The sequence below is a fragment of the Moschus berezovskii genome, chromosome 8 (genome assembly GCF_049115385.1).
Source record: "Moschus berezovskii isolate FMDL1 chromosome 8, NW_MosBer_1.0, whole genome shotgun sequence".
Lineage (NCBI taxonomy): Eukaryota > Metazoa > Chordata > Mammalia > Artiodactyla > Moschidae > Moschus > Moschus berezovskii.
In genome coordinates, this window is record NC_142467.1 from 14,448,656 (window position 1) to 14,469,360 (window position 20,705).

Genomic DNA, 20,705 nt, shown 5'->3' on the forward strand with positions numbered 1-20,705 from the left:
TCCCAGGGACGGGGGAGCCTGGTGGGCTTCCGTCTATGGGGTCCCACAGAGTCGGACACAACTGAAGTGACTTAGCACCAGCAGAGTAATGCAGAGATGATCTAAAGTACCTTCAGATTTTGGTCTTTGGGGGTCTTGGAACTAACCCCCCCTAGATACCAAGGGACAACTGTATACTTTGCATAACTGATAAACCTGGGTCCATATTATCTCTTCAGCAGCTCTGCTTAATGACTACCTCATAACTAGTTCAATAGCCTTGGGGAGAGCGCAAGGATGAGTCTGTTCCTGGAAGGGAAAGAAATACTATTTTAGCAACTCTGTCACTGCTCAACTCTAGCTGAAACATCACAGAAAAGAACTTGCGCTTTTACGTCCTACTTGCTATTTTACTGTATGCGTATCTACTACAGCTTATTACACTTCAAAAGGATTTGAGGCACTGAAGGGGTCTATAGGTGATTTTTTCCCAGTGAGGATTACAAGGACAACTCATCAGGGATGTTTCCCATCTGCAAAGGCCAGGACACGAATTAATACATTTCCTAAAGAACACAGCAGGGTCAGATGGGACCATCATAGCAGGGGGCATTCTAGCAGGGTGCACAAGCGCTGCCATGAATACTAAATGCAAGCAAAGGGAACTGATTTCTGTAACAGAAGACAGTGTAGCCGACAGAACTCTACACAGTCAAACCCTTCACAAACCGTCAGTGCAGAAAGAGACGCTGTCATTCGGACTTCCTTGTTTCTATCCGATGAACAGATCTGGAAAGGGTTATTTAACACATGGAAGCCACACAGGAAGGGGCAGGCAACAGAGCAGGTGGACCAGGAGAGAGACGAAGACTTTAAACTTCTTGACGATACCGTTGCTCTATTGAGACAGAGCAACAGAGCTTTCGACTGGGAATATGGTTTTGCCTGTCTTCACTCTCAACAGCAGTGGCGGTGGTGGTGTTGGGGAAGAAAGAGAGAGAGCAGGCCTTGGGTCGTGTTTGCCCCATGAATTATTTCCATCCTGGCTCTTTTTGTGTTCTCCTTCAACAGAGAGACTCTGCTTCAGGCAAGATTACACATATCATTCATTGTTATTATAGCCTTTTCTTGCAGAGAAGTCATCTGTGTACCTGCCTCGGAATCACGGTGAAGCATCAGTGAGTGATGCAACATTCTTCAATTCTCTTTACGCCACAGTGCCCAGCACAGTAAGCATCCAATGATACTGGCTCAAATAAAGATTAAACAGAATTCGAGACAGCCTGCTCAGTGGGGACAGATCAAATGTGTCAGTCATGTTACATTTTTATGCTATTGCTACAGGGTTCTGTTCATTTCAAGTGAGGTTTGAATCTCAAAAGCCTTGGAGTATAGTTCCAACCTGGACACCACCCTCACTCACCTCCTTGTCATCGTCCAAAAGATGTCGGTATTCAGGAGGGATGGTGTCATCTCTTTCTCCCAGCTTGTCTCTGTGTTCAGCTTTGGCTTTTTCCTGTAAACGTTGAACATACAAAATTACTGTTCTGTTCTACCTTCATCTAGCACATTCGAAAATGCAGCATTCAGCATTTATTGGCTATTTCTGAGGCAAAACATAGTCCCTCTAAGTTTTATAAGCAACTTAGAGCAACAATGTCAACAGATTTCCAGTTGATGGAAAAAAAGTAAAACCAGTGCTTCTGCCTGTCATTCTACACCTATGAATTTTCTACTTGTATTTTAAACTGAAACAAGCTTTTAAGTGATTATTCTCAGTCGCTCAGTCATGTCCGACTCTTAGCAACCCCATGGACTGCAGCACGCCAGGCTTCCCTGTCCATTACCAACTCCGGGAGTTTACTCAAACTCATGTCCATCGAGTCGGTGATGAATTCTCCAGGTAAGAATAGTGGAGTGGGTTAACATTCCCTTCTCCAGGGGATCTTTCCAATGCAGGGATCAAACCCAGGTTTCTTTACCAGCTGAGCCACCAGGGAAGCCCGACTCCAAGCAAGTCAGGGCTATAAAAACTTTCCATTTAAATTACTTTTTTCTAGTACCTTGACTTTATCCTCTACGGGTTTATTCTCATCTGGATCAGGCTGTCTTTGCCCGAGACTGTCAGAAAGTTGATCCAGGGCGTCGTCAAGTTCTTTGTTGTCACGCTGCTGAAAAGTAAATCCGTATTACTCACTGTTTAGCCACGTTCGGTCACCTGCAGCCCCAACAGTGCCTCTGAGACTTCTGTAAGCTCGTGGGTTTTCCCCAGGGAGCGGGCAGGTGGGCAGAGGCGCTGGCTCTTTGTCCCTCACTTTTCATGTAGTGCCTCTCTTCAGCTGTCTACCCTGCCCCACCCCTAGATGCCTTTCTCTTCCTAAAAAGATAGGGTTCTTGGCCTGATTTTCTGGAAGTCTTATGATGCCTTCAATACATGTAATATTATGTTCCCCACAAAGTCACTAAGTTTACTCTTTGATTCCCAAGTGTATTGCTGTAAACAAAGCTTTATACCTAGTTTTAATGATAGCTTCAAATAAAATATTAACTAAAAACTCTGATGGAGGAAGTGATGGGAAAGGTATCATTCTAAAACATACTGTGAAAGGCCAAAAAGGCTTTTTGGTTGCGGATGTTTCTTAATAGCCTCGATCACTGTTCTAGGGACTCCTGAAATCCAAGTATTAAGAACGGAAGTGTAAACGGCAGCCTGGTTATGACTGAGTCTTCCCTCTGTTGCACAGGGACTTTTGTCACTGACACACACCCAGACGCGTGGAAAGAGGGCGTTTTACTGGTTTTAAGCTTCACGAGCCCAGGATTACAGCAACTAATGGCGGTGCCTCCCACAGCCAGATCTGGGCTTTGTCGTTTGTGCCTCTGGATGTTTTCAGATGATCCCAGGACTGGCCCAACAGGAGGAAAATTCACTCAGAATCTCAGAGTGCAGCAGGAACCAAGCTTTGATGCTACATCAAAAGGAAAGGGAGCCTAGCTGACTTCACTCAAGCTACTTCGTCTCCAACTAGCTCACGAAGCACTTCTATCTCAACCCAAGGAGCTGGGGGTCTGGTTCAGGGCAATCTCTTTATCTTTCGATGTGCCGTGGTCTCCTGGATCATGTATAATTTGGTACCGTAAAGAAAATTAATCAAGGAAGTCAGGAAAAGCTTTGGTCCCACAGTCTTGCCTCAGAACGTGTAAATAATTCAAACGATATTGACACTGAGGTTTTCCCATTACTAGCATGGAAATGACAAGTTTTTACTGGTGTGACTGGGAGGAAAACAATGCTTTTCTACCAGGAGTCTGTGATTTGGTGGGCAGAGAGAAGCTCAAACATTGAGCAATTCCTTAAAGTAAACTTAAGGTTAAATAATGAGTAGTACTTACAGCATGTATCAGGAAAAATATAAAGGAAGGAAACATTGTCAAGAAAGCTAAACAGTCAAAAAAATCTGAATATACACACAATGTGCATTATTGCACTTCAATTCCAATAAAGCAACAATCTCTGAAGCTCCTTCACTGTGTGTAAAATACTTTCAGGTACTGTTCTATTTAATCATTTTAGATAGTCTCTCTCATCTCCCCATCTTGCCAGGCTTCCTCTTCTGAAACAGAAAGTGATGGGGGCAACATTTTGGTGACCCTCTGGCTGCTGCTCAAAGACCAACTACTTATAAGCCATGCTGCTTACCGCAGTGTCGGGCGGTGGACCGGCCGCCTGGGTAGTTGGAGCTGGGGTTTGGGAAACCACTTCAGAGACAGCAGCTGAAAGTTTAGCATCTTCAAATTGCTTTTGTAGGAAAACGATAACAAAAAAAGATTTGACCCGTTTAATATGTTGTAGCAAATTATGCCCACAATGCCATTACTTAAATAATACCCTCGGGACAGCTTTATGATGGTTGTTCTCTTGATCCAAATGGAAGCACAGCAACACAGCAGCTTAAGAGCCATTTCATTCTGCTTCCTACTCCAAGCATTAGTTTATACAGTTTCCTAGTTTCTCTTCCTGCTTACTATCCTAAATACTCAATAAGCTAATTATTGTAGAGTTTTATGGCTTATACATTTCTTGTTGCACATTTAGGCTGATAGAAGTGTTTTAGCTTTGCTCTTTGTAACGAGTTGCTTTGCTCTTTGTAATGAGTTGCTCTGAGTAAATGTTAGAAGTGGCTCTCTTTATGGTGCTAGCTATATTGTACTAAATACATTCTCTTTAAAAGCTGCTAGAAAATCATGCTGCTCAAAGCAATGAATGGGTATGCCTGTCTCCAGTAGCCTTGCTTGCCTAAATTAGGTACTTATCCTATTTTTAATTCTGTTAATGTATTAGGTATAAACTATAAGTGCTACTATTGCTTTAATGTTTGGCATACAGGATGAGGTTTCAGTTGTATCATTTTTTTCCTTAATGTTAAGTAGTATATTATTCTAGAATCTTTCTGAAATAATGACATTTCTCACTTTAAAGATATACTAAATCTGTCATTGATAGGTTATTTTCCCATTGGCTTTTGGCTTCTCTTTCTGGATCAGAACTTTACTTTTGAACATTACTGTATTATAAATAATCCTGGCACTTAGTTGGATTAATCTTCCCTAAAAATACTTTAAAAAATACTTATCAGTTTTTTCATATTTTTATGCATTTATTTTTCAAATATGTTGGACAGCTCAACGTTAAATTCTCTTTTCATATGTATACTCGATAGAGCGCATGGTCACTGGCTCTATTAGTTACACTGTTGAAAACATCCACTGTGCTGGATCAATATTTCCTGATGGAATACATCTTTAATGGCCACATGGGTTGAGGGCCACTAATTTCATGACTGTTTCCTCATCTCTCGTGTCAGATCCTAAGTCACAAGTTTCCACTCATTTCTGCTACCCTAAAAAGTGAGGCAGTAAACCCAGGACTCTCAGGAGACTTACAGGTGATGACATGTCTGAGGGGACAGTGAAGTCCTTGGACAGAGCATCCAGGAGGAAGTCTTCACTCACGGGCTGCAAAGAACCAGGAGACGTGTCAGCAAACACCACCTCATCAGCGTCCTCTCCAAAGTACTGTCACTGTGTATAGGCTGATCAGCTCATTACCCAGGAAGCTCCGCCCTTCGTAAATTAACCCTCAGGACTAAAGGAGAAAGATACACTCAGAGAAAAACTGGCTGGCTTACTGGGAGCGGTTCCTTGACCTCTTTAGGCGGCAGTGGTTTTCCGTCTTTATCCTATGCAGGCGGAGAAAAACATGGCATTGAGTCATTTCACACGAATCCTAAGTGTGCACTCTGTAAACAGCTTAAGAGGCTGACAGGTTATATCTGAGGTACATTATGAGGTCAATTCCCCATTCCAGGAAACAGATTCTCTCACCAGGAAATATGCTCTGATGAGCTCATGTCCAGAAACAGCTGGCAGACATCCCCTGGGCATAGGGCTGCTAATGGGGCTTGCCAACTCCAGAAGCCCACGGACAACAGCTACTGTAGCGTGTGGCACAGCGTGCGCGGGACACTGAGGGAACACGGCGGGGAGGCCCTCGCTGGCCTGGGGAGGGGGCTTTGCACAAGTTGCCTGGGAAAAGCCGGTTAACTTTAGAGGCAGTGCATCCAACCACGATGCACGGACTCTGTGCCAAGCACCTATACCAAGCACTGGGAAAATTCACCCTAGGGGTATGACACTCAGAACTTACAGTTCAGATGATGCCAACCTTCAAATGACTCTAAGTGCCACTTTTGAGTAATGGGACAAAATCAATAAAGCATTTGGGGCCCTTTAGTAAAAGGCCATTTATAAATAAATGGTAAAATCCGACTTATCTACATATGCAAAAATGTGTAAGCATAAGTTTCTCTGTTGGTACACACAGTTAACCCCTGGAAAACTGCAGGGGTCAGGGCAAGGACGGCCCAAGCAATTGAAAACAATCCATGTGTAATTCACACCTGGCCCTCGGCATCCTCAATTCCGCATCCGTGGGTTCAGTCAGCCCCGCAAGGTGCGATGCTGCAGTGTTTACTAGTGAAAAAAGCCCGAACAGAAGTGGACCCAGGCAATTCAAACGCGTGTCACTCCAGGGTCAGCTGCACAGTTCCCCTGACACACTGATCAAGGTGGTTTCGTTTGCTTTGCTAACATTCAAGAAGATGCAGTAGTCAAGAGCATCCCCAGCTTCCCTTCTTTCAAAGTGCTTTCCCCCCATTTCCACGTCCTCTGCGTCTTCACAGGCCTTCTGATCACTCTCCAGTTAGGAGGGGAACAGAGCCCGGGGCATGCTCTTTGCCAACCCTTAGCTGCCAAGGCAGCAATTCTCCCAAGGGACACACAGGAGCGGGGACGGGGGCACACTTGCTCCACACGCACACTGAGATCACCCCGAGTCTGGAAGAGGAAACCTGCAGTCTACCTCGGGGAGATGACTCTCCTGAGCAGGCCTGATGGGAGCAGTTGAAGAACAACACAAGATTTAACCCCGAGATCAACCAGCATCTGGACATGTTATGAGCCATAGGTAATTCATAATGGGTGAGATCCATGGTTGAGGAGGAAACAACCACAGAATAAAGTGGTCAGGAAAGCTAATCGGCCACATTCTTAGAAGCTGCGAGGAAAATCCAGCAAAGGGCGAGAGAAAGTAACCAACCTCCAACCTCCTACACTACAGAGTTACAGGCACTTGACAAGCTTTACCGAATGTGACAGCTACCTACGGGCCACGGGGTGTAAAAACCTTATAAACAAACAAGCCCAAACAAATAGAAATGCCATGGTTTCGACTGAATTGTGAAATGCAGAAAGGAAGCAGAGTAAAGGGACCCAGCATACTAAACTTTCAATCAGGGAGAGCTCAGTATAGTTCCTATCTTTGCCACATGAATGGACTAGTGCAAATCGATGAATACAAAGAGTATCAATTTGATTTTCCTGCATTATTCATGAAGTCTGGTAGAATATTCTCTTAAGCAGTGGTCTCTCCCATATCACTTATTCTGTACAATCTGTATATTCAAAATAAAGGACATGGGTCAATTTATCACTGGCTATATTGAGTTGCTCAGTCATGTCTGACTCTTTGCGACCCTATAGACTGTAGCCTGCCAGGCTGCTCTGTCCATGGGCATTCTCCAGGCAGGAATACTGGAGTGGGATGCCATTTCCTCCTCCAGGGGGTCCTCCTGACCCAGGAATTGAACCTGGGTCTCCTGCACTGCAGGCAGATTCTTTACCATCTGAGCCACCAAGGAAGGCCATATTGCTCACTATATTCAATGTCAAATAGGCTATTTTTCAACTTATATCTGAGTTTTGCAAATCCTTCCTCAGGAAGTGGTTGTTTCTCAGACAGCAAAGCATCTGCCTGCAATGCAGGAGACCTGGGTTCGATCCCTGGGTCGGGAAGATCCCCTGGAGAAGGAAATGGCAACCCACTCCAGTATTCTTGCCTGGAGAATTCCATGGACAGAGGAGCCTGGCAGGGGTTCATGGGGTGGCAAAGAGTCGGACATGACTGAGCAATTTCTCTTCCCTTTGGTTTTCCTATCTATCTGTATAATGATTTCCTGAGTTTTCTTTATTTCTGATATTGCAACAAACCACGTTATCAGACAAGAAAATCTTAGGCTTCTTTCACCTAAGGAAGGAGTGACAGGCCACTGACAAATATTTTAGCTTTACAGCGGGTGTGCTAACAGGATGTTAGTTAAGCAATACTATTTGATGTTTGAAATACTAAGAAACAGGACTTTTATGTCCCAGGTCTGTTCCCATGTCCCTTCTTCATGCATGTGACATCCAGTATGAATGAAGATAAATTAGAGAAAAAGACCGCAGCCTGTTTACCTTGGCTTCTTCTAATCTGTAATCAGGAGGAATCGTTTCTTCTTTTTCACCAAGTTTCTCACGGTCTTCTTCTTTGGCTTTCTCCTGAAAAAAATTAAACCGTTTTCACTGTTAATACACCGTTCTCTGATAAAGCGGATGCCCGGGTGACTAAATCTGAGGTCATGAATCCATTGTGAGGTTCCCACAGCACCTGTATCTTTGACGCTGTATCCTCCTGGGTTAGCAGGCTCAGACACCACTGTTTTCAGCCTGCTGGGTTAAGGGGCAGCTGTGAGGAGCAGCAGGCAGAACCACTTCCCACCTTAGTCCGTGGCAGTGGAAAGCAGGTGGAAAGGTGAGACTCAGAACTCCGATCTATGCATGCCGGCCATCCACTGCTACACCTAAACACTGGTGCTCACTCTGGTTCCATTTATTAAACAGGGCATGCACCATAACAGAGGGATTCAGCTGGCCATGTGTTGCAGGAATTTTTTTTTTTTAAACTGACTGACTTATTTGGGGAGTTGGGGCGACCAATGATAGCTCCTTTCTAGAAGTTTCTGAGCTGCCATTACCTTGACTTTATCCTCCACAAGCTTTCCGTCTTCTGGATCTGCTTCCTTTTTGCCCAGGCTTCCAGCCAAGGCTTCGACAGCATCGTCTGGCACCAGGCCCTTCTGAAAGCACAGCAGCGGGTATACGGAATAGGTGGTTAACCACGCCTTTCAAAAGAGACTACAACGAACAACTCAGATGAGCATATCCTTCTTTCGGGCCTACATAAGAAGCACATGTCATCTTTTAATAATTTGGAAAATCTACAGAATTAGAATCTAGGTTTAAAAAACCTGATGTGTTAAAAATGAGGGCAAGTTTCTTACATTAAACATTGAGAGTGTGCAATTTATGAGCTGACACTGAGAAGCTTTTAAGACATAACCAGCATTCTGCTTCAGAAAAAAGGAAGTTCACTGAATGGGGAGGACCACGGAGAAGCCAAAAGCCAGGAAAGAGAAAGACGTGATCTTCAGGCGACCGTCCTAGAGATGGCACAGGAAAGAGGCTCAGAAAAGCCCTCGAGAGGACCTTCCCAATGAAACAGCCAGGCCAGCCCTGGAGGCGATGGCTCCGGCTGAGCCTGGAGGCACAGAAGCCTGTATTCTCTGTGTGGCTTCTACTGGTCAGAGTGGACTCACGCCAGTTCAGATGACGGTCTGTGTGACCTACTAGCCTGAGTGACACAGTGAGGGCAGTATGCCTGTGGTCCAGCTGATGAAAATGAAACGTGCTCCCTATGATATAATAACACTGGACACAGTGTTATTTAAAAAAAAACAACAACAACTGGATGAACGTAGAATGTAAATTGCATAAAGGGAAAATAAAGAATAAATTATGTTTGAGCTAAAAGATAGGACTAGAGCTGGCTTTTTTCAAACCATAGGTCACGACCCATACATGAGCAACACTTAAATCAATTTAGCAGGTGCTGGTCAGGCTTATTTTTAATGAAGAAAGTAAAACTGAACACATCATGCATATCAAGGATAAGGACCATTGACTAAACTATTGTTGCTACTGTGTGGGTTGCAGAATTGATGAATTCCCCACAGTTGATCTTGATCTAAAGAGTGAAAGCTCCTGAATTAAACAGTCTCAAAGATTATTCTTATCGTAAACGATATATGACCTCAAATGGAGTACATATTGGAGTAAAAGTGTCTGTTTTCTATAGCTTAGCTACCCTCCTAAGGAAGAAAACTTGTTCTGCTGCTAAGCTGCACCACAAAAGATCACCAGGGAATAAAGGGCGGTTAAGTGGGAAGGGATTTATCACCATCTAGTGGTTAGAATATTCATTGGAAAAGGACTGATGCTGAAGCTGAAACGCCAATACTCTGGCCACCTGATGTGAAGAACTGACTCACTGGAAAAGACCCTGATGCTGGGAAAGATTGAAGGCAGGAGGAGAAGGGGACGACAGAGGATGAGATGGTTGGATGGCATCACCGACTCGATGGACACGAGTTTGAGTAAACTTTGGGAGTTGGTGATGGACAGGGAAGCCTGGCGTGCTGCAGTCCACGGGGTCGCAAAGAGTTGGACACAACTGAGTGACTGAACTGAGTGGTTAGAAACTCCATAGATTTTTCTTCCCCATAGACAACAAACACCCCTGATGTATTCACCCTGCTTGGGGCTGTAACCAAGATTTACGGAAGTCCCCGAGTCTTAGCCAAGCAATCTCACTGCTGCCCGATCCCAGTCACTTGCTCACACTTGTGTTTTCTAGTCTCTGCTGCAGAATCTTTGGAAACCAACGCTGCCTTAGTCTGTGTCCTCTGGCTCAAGAAATAAGTGAAACGGCATTAGAAAAGCTAGGAGAAGCAGCAGTCTTAATAACTGATGGGTCTAGAAACAGCACTACAGACAAAAGCTTATATCTCCATTGTCAAGTTCAGAACTAGAACTCAAGCCTCCAGATGTACTCAATAAACTTTCTTTTTCTACCACAAGAATGCAGATGGCAGACACTCATCCCTGCCCTCCCGGCTTACTGTCTGCTCTTGCTCACTCATCCTCCAGCCTCTCTGGAGTTCTCTGACCTTTATCACATTCTGTGCCTATTCTTTCTGGCTCCCGTGGGCGTCACAACCCCAGAAATGCCAAGCGACCTCAGTGGTGAGAAACTCCGCAACCGTGGTAACTAGAGTTGGCAGAGTAGAGGCCCAGTAGCGGGGGTAAGAGAATGGAAAATCCGGGACTCTTTTTTCCCCCCCTCTCCAAAGCTTGACTCTCTACAGTCAAGGTAAAGTTGGAAAGGAGCTAACTCGCTCTTAAGCCCTGGCAGTCACTCTCGACACGACAGGTAGTGGCCGTATGTTTAGGCCTGAGAGTTCTGCACCGGAACGTCGGCTACTGTCGTTTTGACTCCAATCACTGACTCTGTGCCTACTCCCTTCACAGTCTCTGCCAAGATTCTCTCTCCCACTTTTGTTCTTTACCACCCTGGCCTGTGGCCTGACTCCCACAACGTCATAGTTTTTGGAGGGTACCCTGAGAATTTCCCACGCATAAAAGGAGGTCACGTCCTGTCCAAGGCAGGAGGGAGACTGTGAAAGGATTTGCTGATGGCACCCAGGATTCCCTGGCAGGAAGCAGCCACTCGGGGTACCCAGGACACACATCCCACACCTTCCCCAACGCCCTCTTCTCTCAAACAACTAAACGCACCGACTCCAGTATCCCAAGGGCTCCACATCTCTGTGCTGGCCTGCCCTGGGCTCACTGGTCTCCCCAGGAGACAGTGCTGTTCCCACTTCTCAGCAGGATCCTGCTGCTTTCCAAGTTCCTCCACAAGCAAGCCTTTCCAAGTTCCTCCAGGAGAGGAGTTTCTTCACCCGCTTTCCTTTTTCCATAGAAGAATGATCAAACTGAACTGTGAGCATCAGACCTGGCCCATACCCACGCTAGGCTTGAAGGGGACTGAGTCCAGGCACCCTATCTTAAATCTAGCTGAGGTTCTTAAGGGTGAAGTGAATTGCTCAAGGTCCATTCAAAGTTCATTTTCCTCATTCAAAAGAGAGACATGATCAGAACAGACTTCACAGTGTCCTCAGGAAAATTTAATGAGAAGATACTGCAAAGCATCTAGAAGAAGTTAGTCATTTAGCCTGTAGATTCACTAAGTCTGTAGTAAGGAAACATAGTTCCATCAGCTGGTATCCTCTGAGTCAGAATCTATCTGCTAATGAAAACAGAAGAACACAGATTCAACCAGTTAAATATCACACTTCATACAAAAGTCGAAAAGTCAGAGACACAAAAAGAAGAAAGGGAAAGGAAGTGAGTCCATCTGTCGCCATTCAGTTGGGAGAAAAAACCAGTTATGATGATAAAGGTTCTTCTGTGTTGTTCTGTGTATTCACAGAATTCTGTGTATACACAGAAGAACTATACAAAAAAGATCTTCCTGACCCAGATAACCACAATGGTGATCACTCACCTGGAGCCAGACATCCTGGAATGTGAAGTCAAGTGGGCCTTAGGAAGCATCACTATGCAAAACCAATACAATATTGTAAAGTAATCAGCCTCCAATTAAAATTAAAAAAAGGAACAAAACTAGTGGAGGTGATGGAATTCCAGCTGAGAGCTATTTCAAACCCTAAAAGATGATGCTGTGAAAGTGCTGCACTCAATTAGCCAGCAAAGTTGGAAAACTCAGCACTGGCCACAAGACTGGAAAAGGTCAGTTTTCATTCCAATCCCAAAGAAAGGCAATGCCAAAGAATGTTCAAACTACCACACAATTGCACTCATCTCACAGGCTAGTAAAGTAATGCTCAAAATTCTCCAAGCCAGGCATCAACAGTACACGAACTGAGAAATTCCAGATGTTCAAGCTGGATTTAGAAAAGGCAGAGGAACTAGAGATCAAATTGCCAACATCCACTGGATCATCAAAAAAGCAAGAGAGTTCGAAAAACATTACTTCTGCTTTATTGACTACACCAAAGCCTTTGACTGTGTGGATCACAACAAACTGTGGAAAATTCTTAAAGAGATGGGAATACCACAACACCTTACCTGCCTCCTGAGAAATGTGTATGCAAGTCAAGAAGCAACAGAACTAGACATGGAACAAGAGACTGGTTCCAAACTGGGAAAGGAGTACAACAAGACTGTATATCGTCACCCTGCTTATTTAACTTATATGCAGAGTACATCATGAGGAACGCTGGGCTGGATGAAGCACAAGCTGGAATCAAGATTGCCGGGAGAAATATCAATAACCTCAGATATGCAGATGACACCACCCTTATGGCAGAAAACGAAGAACTACAGAGCCTCTTGATGAAAGTGAAAGAGGAGAGTGGAAAAGTTGGCTTAAAACATTCTAAAAACTAAGATCATGGCATGGTGTAACAATGGAAACAGTGACAGACTATTTTGGGGGGCTCCAAAATCACTGCAGACAGTGACTGCAACCATGAAATTAAAAGACACTTGCTCCTTGGAAGAAAAGCTATGACCAGCCTAAACAGCATATTAAGAAGCAGAGAGGTTACTTTGCCAACAAAGGTCTGTAGAGTCAAAGCTATGGTTTTTCCAGTAGTCAGGTATGGATGTGAGAGTTGGACTACAAAGAAAGCTGAGTGCCAAATGATTGCTGCTTTTGAAGTGTAGTGTTGGAGAAGACTCTTGAGAGTATCTTGGACTGCAAGGAGATCCAACCAGTCCATTCTAAAGGAGATCAGTCCTGGGTGTTCTTTGGAAGGACTGATGTTGAAGCTGAAACTCCAATACTTTGGCCACCTGATACGAAGAGCTGACTCACTAGAAAAGGACCTGATGCTGGGAAAGATTGAAGGTGGGAGGAGAAGGGGATGACAGAAGATGAGATGGTTGGATGGCATCACTGACGCGACGGACATGGATTTGAGTAAACTCTGGGAGTTGGTGATGGACAGGGAGGCCTGGCCTGCTGCAGTCTGTGGGGTCGCAAAGAGTCGGACACGACTGAGTGACTGAGCTGATGATAAAGGTGCAGACTTTTCCATCAGGACAGTCAATAAAAAGTACTTCTGGCTGTTGGTGGGACTCCAGATCAGCTTAAAAAACACAGGAAAGTGAAGAAGCACGATTATCCACAGTAGCTGAGGAGCTAGAAAGCATGTTAAGAGGTTAAAAACAAAACCACCTGAAATAGTGTAAACATTTAAATCTAGCCTGAGTTTCCAGCTCCTCCCTGGAGCCCAAGACGGAGGATAATACAGCTATCTAAGATTTAATTTTTATCTTGTTAGAACAAGGTAATACATTGGTAATACACAGCAGGAAGGGCAGGGGAGGAAAAACACTTCTTTCTCAAGACATTTCTCAAGGCCCAGAGGGTCACTCACTGCTGGAGCTGCTGTGGGTGGAGCCGACTGCACAGAACACATGGAGGTCCGAGGCACGTCCTCTGCCACGGGCACAGGGGCAGTGGCCGGGGAGGCCTGCAGAAAGAAGCAGGCACAATGAAGGATTTCTGAAACACCCAGTTATTAAAATGGGACAACAATGAACCAACAGTACGGTCTGCTACCCTACCCGCTGTGAGCAAGGTTTTCTTGAATGCCTAAGGATCTTGAGCAGTGAATAACTCAAGGGATGTTAAACCTCTCCAGCTACCACTACTTCAACTTGGTTTTACCTTTCACGTTAGGTAGGCTACTTAACTCTCTGAGACACAGTTTCCACATCTGCAAAATGGGAATGATAACAGTACCTACATCTCAAGGCCTTTAATGAGACAAGACATACCACGTGCTTTGCATAGTACGTGGGAACACAGTAAGCTCAAAGATTGTTATCAGCTGTCATTATGTAGATGATTTGCCATCATATAATACACAATGTTATATAACATATAATATTATATAGCTGTACTATATATATATATATATTGCAATTATGCAATATTTAAATATATCATGTTCATAGATCTAACAGCACCTTGTGAGTTGTAAATAGCTAGGTACAAATGCAAGGTAGTAAGACTATCCCAGGGGTTCTAAAAATGAGGTCCTGCGACCACCAACCTCAGCACTGCTAGGGAACTTGTTAGAAATTCAAATTCTTATGCCCCACCTTAACACACTAAATCAAGAATTCTGGGGGTGGGGCTCAGTAATCTGTGCTTTGACAAACCCTCCTGTTCATCTTTATGCACACTGAAGTTTGAGAGTCACAGTCATTTTGTCACAAGAGGAAAATTTCACACAGGTTGCTTTTATCCCAGACATTTATGGAAGCAAATCCTACACGCAAGGTGCTTACCAGATGATCATTAATAGTGTATGATCTCTTCTTTCAAGAAATTTACTATGTGAAAATATGTACACACGTGAGAAGTACAGACCAAAGCAGCTAAAACCTTGTTTGCAGCAAATGTCCCAACAGGGATGTACAAAGAAAGCATGACAGACTTCCCTGGTGTGTTGTATTCTGCTTGAGAGCTGGAAGTGTGGTAAAGTTTGGGGAGGGACATGCAGGAGACAAAGGCCATATTTTAGCAGAGCCTTTTAGGGCTGACTACAATTTTAGCTGATCTAGAATTTGGAGAGGTTATTCCAAGCAGAGGAGAAGGCAACGGCACCCCACTCCAATACTCTTGCCTGGAAAATCCCATGGACGGAGGAGCCTGGTAGGCTGCAGTCCGTGGGGTCGCTAAGAGTCAGACGACTGAGCAACTTCACTTTCACTTTTCACTTTCATGCTTGGAGAAGGAAATGGCAACCCACTGCAGTGTTCTTGCTTGGAGAATCCCAGGGACGGAGGAGCCTGGTGGGCTGCCCTCTCTGGGGTTGCACAGAGTCGGACACGACTGAAGCGACTTAGCAGCAGCATTCCAAGCAGAAGGAACCACGTGAGAAAAGCTTGAAGATACATAAGTACTTACTATCAGAGTTTAGTGATGGGGGACACATCTTGGTAGGAAAGGAAGCTGGTGGTGGTGGTGGTTTAGTCACTAAGTCGTCTCCGACTTTTGTGACCCTATGGACTGTGTAGCCCGCCAGGCTCCTCTGTCCATGGGACTGTCCAGGCAAGAGCACTGGAGTGGGCTGCCATTTCCTTCTCCAGACCCAAATAAACAAGCAGGAACTTTTTGGGGAAGCTCTTGGCGTTGGAACAGGGGGATGCTGTGGCTGCAAACATGCGTGAGAAAGAATAATGCCGGTGGACACATGGGGTGGGCTGGAAGGAGACCAGAGACAGAGGCCACGGCCATCTCGAGGTGATGAGTGATGACAGCTTTAAGTAGGTCAGTTACAGAAGCAGGAAGGGAAAGACAAGCATTGGTGTGAGGCTCTCCTGAAGGGAAGAATATCAGGGTCAGCTGGGGAAAACAGAGCACATCCATAAACAGGCAAGATGAACACGGATGTGAAAAAATATGGCAAAATGGGCCTTTTCATCAGCTGCTTCCTGTTAAAATAGTTTTGGTCTCGGCATTTTCAAGATCATAGAAAAACACTGAAAAACAACCAAAACTGGAGATTTTGTTTTAGAAACATACCTCTGTTTTTTCAGTTGGCTTAGATTGTTTTTCTTTACACTTAGACCGGTCAAAATCTTCTGAAAGTTCATCGATGAGTTCTGATTCACTCAGGGGCTGTAATATAAGGAATATTATACAGTATGAAAATAATTATTTTTTTTTTTTACTTTGATAGAAGAAAAAGGCTTTCCTAGAGAAAAAGTTTTTCTAGTTAACATATATTAGGTTGCATTTTAGGATCTAAAACCCAAAGCGAATTTATACAGGGCATACATTTCATTTATCAATATAAGATAAATGTCACGCAACAAATAATGAGTACTGAACACCCTAGTACCACAAAAAATGTTAAAGGTTTATTCAGCTAAAAGTTTTCCTGGTACTTCAATTTCAAAGTAATTTTGTTCAAATAAAATTGCCCATTTCCGGTGAAGAGCTGCATAGTTTTAATTATGTGATTGCTTTTTCCACTTCCTGCTGACTTCCGTAATGAATAAGTCAGAGGAAACACAGATCATATATTCCCCTTCTGTGAGAATGTGGGGTTTTGGCAGGAAAGTTCTGTTATCCCTAGTTCCTTCCAGTGAAGTGGTATTGTTTATTTACTGTAATTGGTCAAAATCTCCACATGCCTTAATCTAAGACAGACAGATGGCATGAAATTCACAAGTTTGGCCCCAGAGATGGACAGGCTGAGTTTCGAGGCCTGGCCTTGCTACTTCCTAGCTATCTGATTTTGGGCTATTTACAGGATCGTTTTATGTCTTAATTTCCTCACCTGTAAAATGGGGATAATATTAGTGCCTTCCTCATTCGGTGAGTTCTCAAAATGATAACACACAAACACCATTTAGTGTAGTGTCAGGCACACAGTAAGTGACTAATAGATGTAGTTGTTAGTATCATCATGACAGGTAACTATGCTGGTTAACAGCAAATTAAGTAAAGGTAGTATAGAATCAGAGCATTTGATGGTAAGATTAGATCAAAGTAAATGCTAATGACCTAATTTGAGGGCCCTCTTGATATTGGCTCCTATATTCAATGAATATCACCTATAAGTTTGTAATAGTTAGGTAATAATCATTAAAATGCGTGAAATGGCCAAATGCTGCTGTCAGAGGTTCCTTTCTCCTTAATGCTAGGCTGGCATACGAGTCTCCACAGTGAGATCTGGTCTATGAAAATTATCTCTTTATATCTTAGAGTTGTATTGGTTTTTTTTTTTGAGTATCAGAAAAAAATTTATTTCCTCACCTTGGGTTTTTCTTCAGCCTCTGGCAAGAGTGGTTTTCCATCTTTATCCTGTGAATGAAATTGAAAATTCATTTAAAATGCAACAAAAAATTTTGCTTTCTTATCCCATTAAGTTTGTTTTTGAAATTCCAGGATATGAGAGAAGAGACTGTCTTTTTCCAATATGTTTGAGTCAGTTTGCATTTCAAATTAATTTTTAAAATAAAGTATCAGAATAAGGAGCTGAGTTATAAAAATCAAATGCTATAAAGTACAATGCAAGTACTTTTTTAAAAAAGTTACTGGAAAATAATTTCCATCTTTGGATAGGGAAGTAGAATTTTTTAAAAGGTTCTTTGGCAAGAAAGATGCAGCTTCATCAAAGAAAGGCTGAAAAAAAGGTTTTGATTCTCCAACCAGGGTGAAGAGGTAGATCTCATTCCTATGAAGCTGTTTTAGTTGTTTGGATATTCACATTCTAGAATATTTCTTAAAATACTTTATACTTTCCATATATAAGCATTACAAGTATTTCCCATCATACGTTTATGTGCATTATTTCAAAGATAAATGACAAATATAATTAGAGGGATAAGTCCAGTCTCCTCACACCAAACCAAACCCACTTGCACTGAAGACACTGGTAAATCATACGTTTCTCTACCACTTACAAGATCTCTGTGCTTTTCTCCATCAGCAGTTAGAGAAAACACAAACTCCCAATTATTCCTTCCGCTTTAAGGTTAAGGATCTATGTCAAGTATGGTTAATAGCTGAAACACTTGAGTTTGTGGGAATTTTAGTGACCACACACAGTCACTACTTAGGAAACTCTCTTTTAAAGGGTCCAACTGTTCAGACAGAAAATAAAAGTTTCAGGGTTTCCAGAGTTGCTATCTGAACTGGGACAGACATGCCCTGAAGCCTCCTGAGGACAGACAGGGCAAAACAGGCCACACGGGCAGGAGCAGTGAGCCGCCGGCATGCAATGAGGTGAGCAATGTACCGTGGCCGGTTTTAATCTGTACTCCGAGGGGACAGTTTCCTCATCTTCACCGCATTTCTTTACCTTCTCTTCTTTGGCTTTTGCCTGAAGAAAGTGGAGGGACAAAAAAGAAAAAAAACATTTGGATAATACAGGTAAAATAAGACATCTCTTTATGTACTCCATGGGTGTCAAGGAGAAGACCAAATCAGATTAAAGGGCCTAGAGAGCGGCCAGGAGAAAGGAAGTATAGGGAGACCAGAGGTCGAGGAAAAACAAGCCAGCCAGGAATCCCGGGGAGGTGTCCTTGCCCTGTCTCCGTGACCCTGGGAAGCCACCCAGACTTTCTTTGCCTCAGTTTCTTCAGCTGTAAAATGGGGCTACTTCTTTAAGAACCCTTACCTAGCTCTCTTGATTTGTAAAGACCAGCAGAGAAAATGAAATAAATATTCTTTGAAGAAAGTTAAGAAGAGGGCACAAGTTAGTTGCAATGATTTTACAGCCTTCATCTGTCATACTCAATGAGGTACTTACCTAAGGGGGAGAAAAAAAACCCAATGCTCAGGAGTGCTAAACTCGTTCAGTGTTAAACAGATGAGAAATGGGAGAGACATCCCATCACAAATCTGGCTGATGCATGGATAACTGGTTTTACCTCTTTTAAAAGAACTCCCTTCAGTAACACCAAGAGTCACTGGATTACTGAACCATGAGCGACGGAATGCATGGACACAAAATTGCACTTCCACAGCAGATTGGTGGCTTTCAGAATGGAATATCTGCATTTTAAGTTACTGGTGGGTAATGTGAAGTTTCATGCTCTGTAATAATTTGTATCAGTATCAAGACATGGATTTAAATCACAAGCCAAGGAGCTGCTGGGCACAAAAGTGTGTGTATATGTGCATGTGTGTGTGTGGGGTGGGTGGTATTTAGCTGATTCCAGCTCACCTTATTGCTCCCATCTATGGCTCAGCCTCAGACCGTGGTTCTCCATCGAATCTTTAGTTGATTAATTTTAAAATATTTAATGAGCACTTTTAATAAGCCAGGTACTTTTACTAGGCTTTGGGATTATAGTTTTATTGTTCTATAGAATAATAACCATCATTAAGGGATGAAAGGATTTTTAAAAAAAATATTTCCGGTTATATTCTACTTCAGGATATAGAGGATATCCTATTACACCGTAGTTCTCCCCAGTTCAGGGATCTGTGAGGTCTCCAGCTATAAAACAGTCCTCATGAAAGAGTCACCCATATAGGACTGTGCCCCCACTTGGGCTTGTGAACAGTGAGTCATATGCACAGCTAGATACCTTTCTATTCCTCTTTGACCTTTATATTTCTTAAGTGTCTGCACTGTGGTCTGTATTCAACAGGCAATGAAAACAAATATCCCTGAATTGACATAGTTCCAGACTAGTTAACTGCACTAGAAATGGTGGTGGTTTAGTCACTACATCGTGTCTGACTCTTTTGCGACTCCCATGGACTGTAGCCCGCCAGGCTCCTCTGTCCATGGGATTGTTCAGGCAAGAATACTGGAGTGGGTTGCCATTCCCTTCTCCAAGGGATCTTCCAGACACAGGGATAGAGTCCTGGTTTCCTGCACTGCAAGTGGATTCTTTACCAACTGAGCAACCAGGCAAGCCCTAGAATCAGGGGAGATTAATAATGAGGTATCACTACAAAATAAATATGCCATGATACATTATTTATAAGAATGATAAGCAGGCATGGACCTCCTCTCTGAAGCATCATCTGGCGTAGAATGTGCTGGAGTGGCCGCGGACTCCTATACCGTATCAATCTTTATGGGGTTATCACAGCAGACTACCCAAAGCAGTGCATTCACCATCAGGTACTAAAACTCAACGTAAGGATCCAAAGGATTAGAAAATCTTCATACTTTACATATAATTGAAAAAGAAAACTAGTGGAAAGAGTGAAAAGGAACTGTTCTTTTTATTCAAATTTTAGGAGTTTGCTAGTTTTCTAAAGGAAATTTAACACATTCCCTGGTATTAAAAAGCAAAGACATTACTTTGCCAACAAAGTTCCATCTAGTCAAAGCTATGGTTTTCCAGTAGTCATGTATGGATGTGAGAGTTGGACTATAAAGAAGGCTGAGCACCAAAGAATTGATGCTTTTGAACTGTGGTGTTGGAGAAGACTCTTGAGAGTCCCCTGGACTGCAAGGAGATACAATCAGTTCATCCTAAAGGAGATCAGTCCTGAATATTCTTTGGAAGGACTGATGCTGAAGCTGAAACTCCAATCCTTTGGCCACCTGATGCGAAGAACTGACTCATTTGAAAAGACCCTGATGCTGAGAAAGACTGAAGGCAAGAAGAAAAGGGGACGACAGAGGATGAGATGGCTGGATGGCATCACCGACTCAATGGACATGAGTTTGAGTAAACTTCAGGAGTTGGTGATGGACAGGGAGGCCTGGCGTGCTGCAGTCCATGGGGTCGCAAAGAGTCAGACACGACTGACTCTTTAATTACTGGGGGGCACCAGTAAATTAAAGTGACAGCAGAGGCCACAGCATTGTGACAGCAACGGCCGCCAGGTCCTACCTGAGCTAGGAGACGGGTGCTCCGGAGGGTCTCCC

General features: G+C 43.5%; 1 protein-coding gene across 8 annotated transcripts in view; it reads right to left on the reverse strand.

The window, feature by feature from the left end:
- CAST (calpastatin) overlaps positions 1-20,705 on the reverse strand; it is a 125,299-nt gene that overhangs the window by 8,830 nt on the left and 95,764 nt on the right. For 5 of the 8 annotated variants that reach the window (XM_055429448.2, XM_055429452.2, XM_055429451.2 and 2 more), the window contains 11 exons: positions 18,108-18,191; positions 17,123-17,170; positions 15,884-15,979; positions 13,725-13,820; positions 8,394-8,495; positions 7,834-7,917; positions 5,169-5,219; positions 4,924-4,995; positions 3,680-3,778; positions 2,043-2,150; positions 1,403-1,495 (listed from right to left, as the gene is read on the reverse strand). In XM_055429448.2, coding sequence (XP_055285423.2) covers positions 1,403-1,495; positions 2,043-2,150; positions 3,680-3,778; positions 4,924-4,995; positions 5,169-5,219; positions 7,834-7,917; positions 8,394-8,495; positions 13,725-13,820; positions 15,884-15,979; positions 17,123-17,170; positions 18,108-18,191 — 933 coding nt within the window. The remainder of the gene's footprint in view (positions 1-1,402; positions 1,496-2,042; positions 2,151-3,679; positions 3,779-4,923; positions 4,996-5,168; positions 5,220-7,833; positions 7,918-8,393; positions 8,496-13,724; positions 13,821-15,883; positions 15,980-17,122; positions 17,171-18,107; positions 18,192-20,705) is intronic. The other 3 variants (XM_055429449.2, XM_055429453.2, XM_055429450.2) reach the window with 2 other exon arrangements.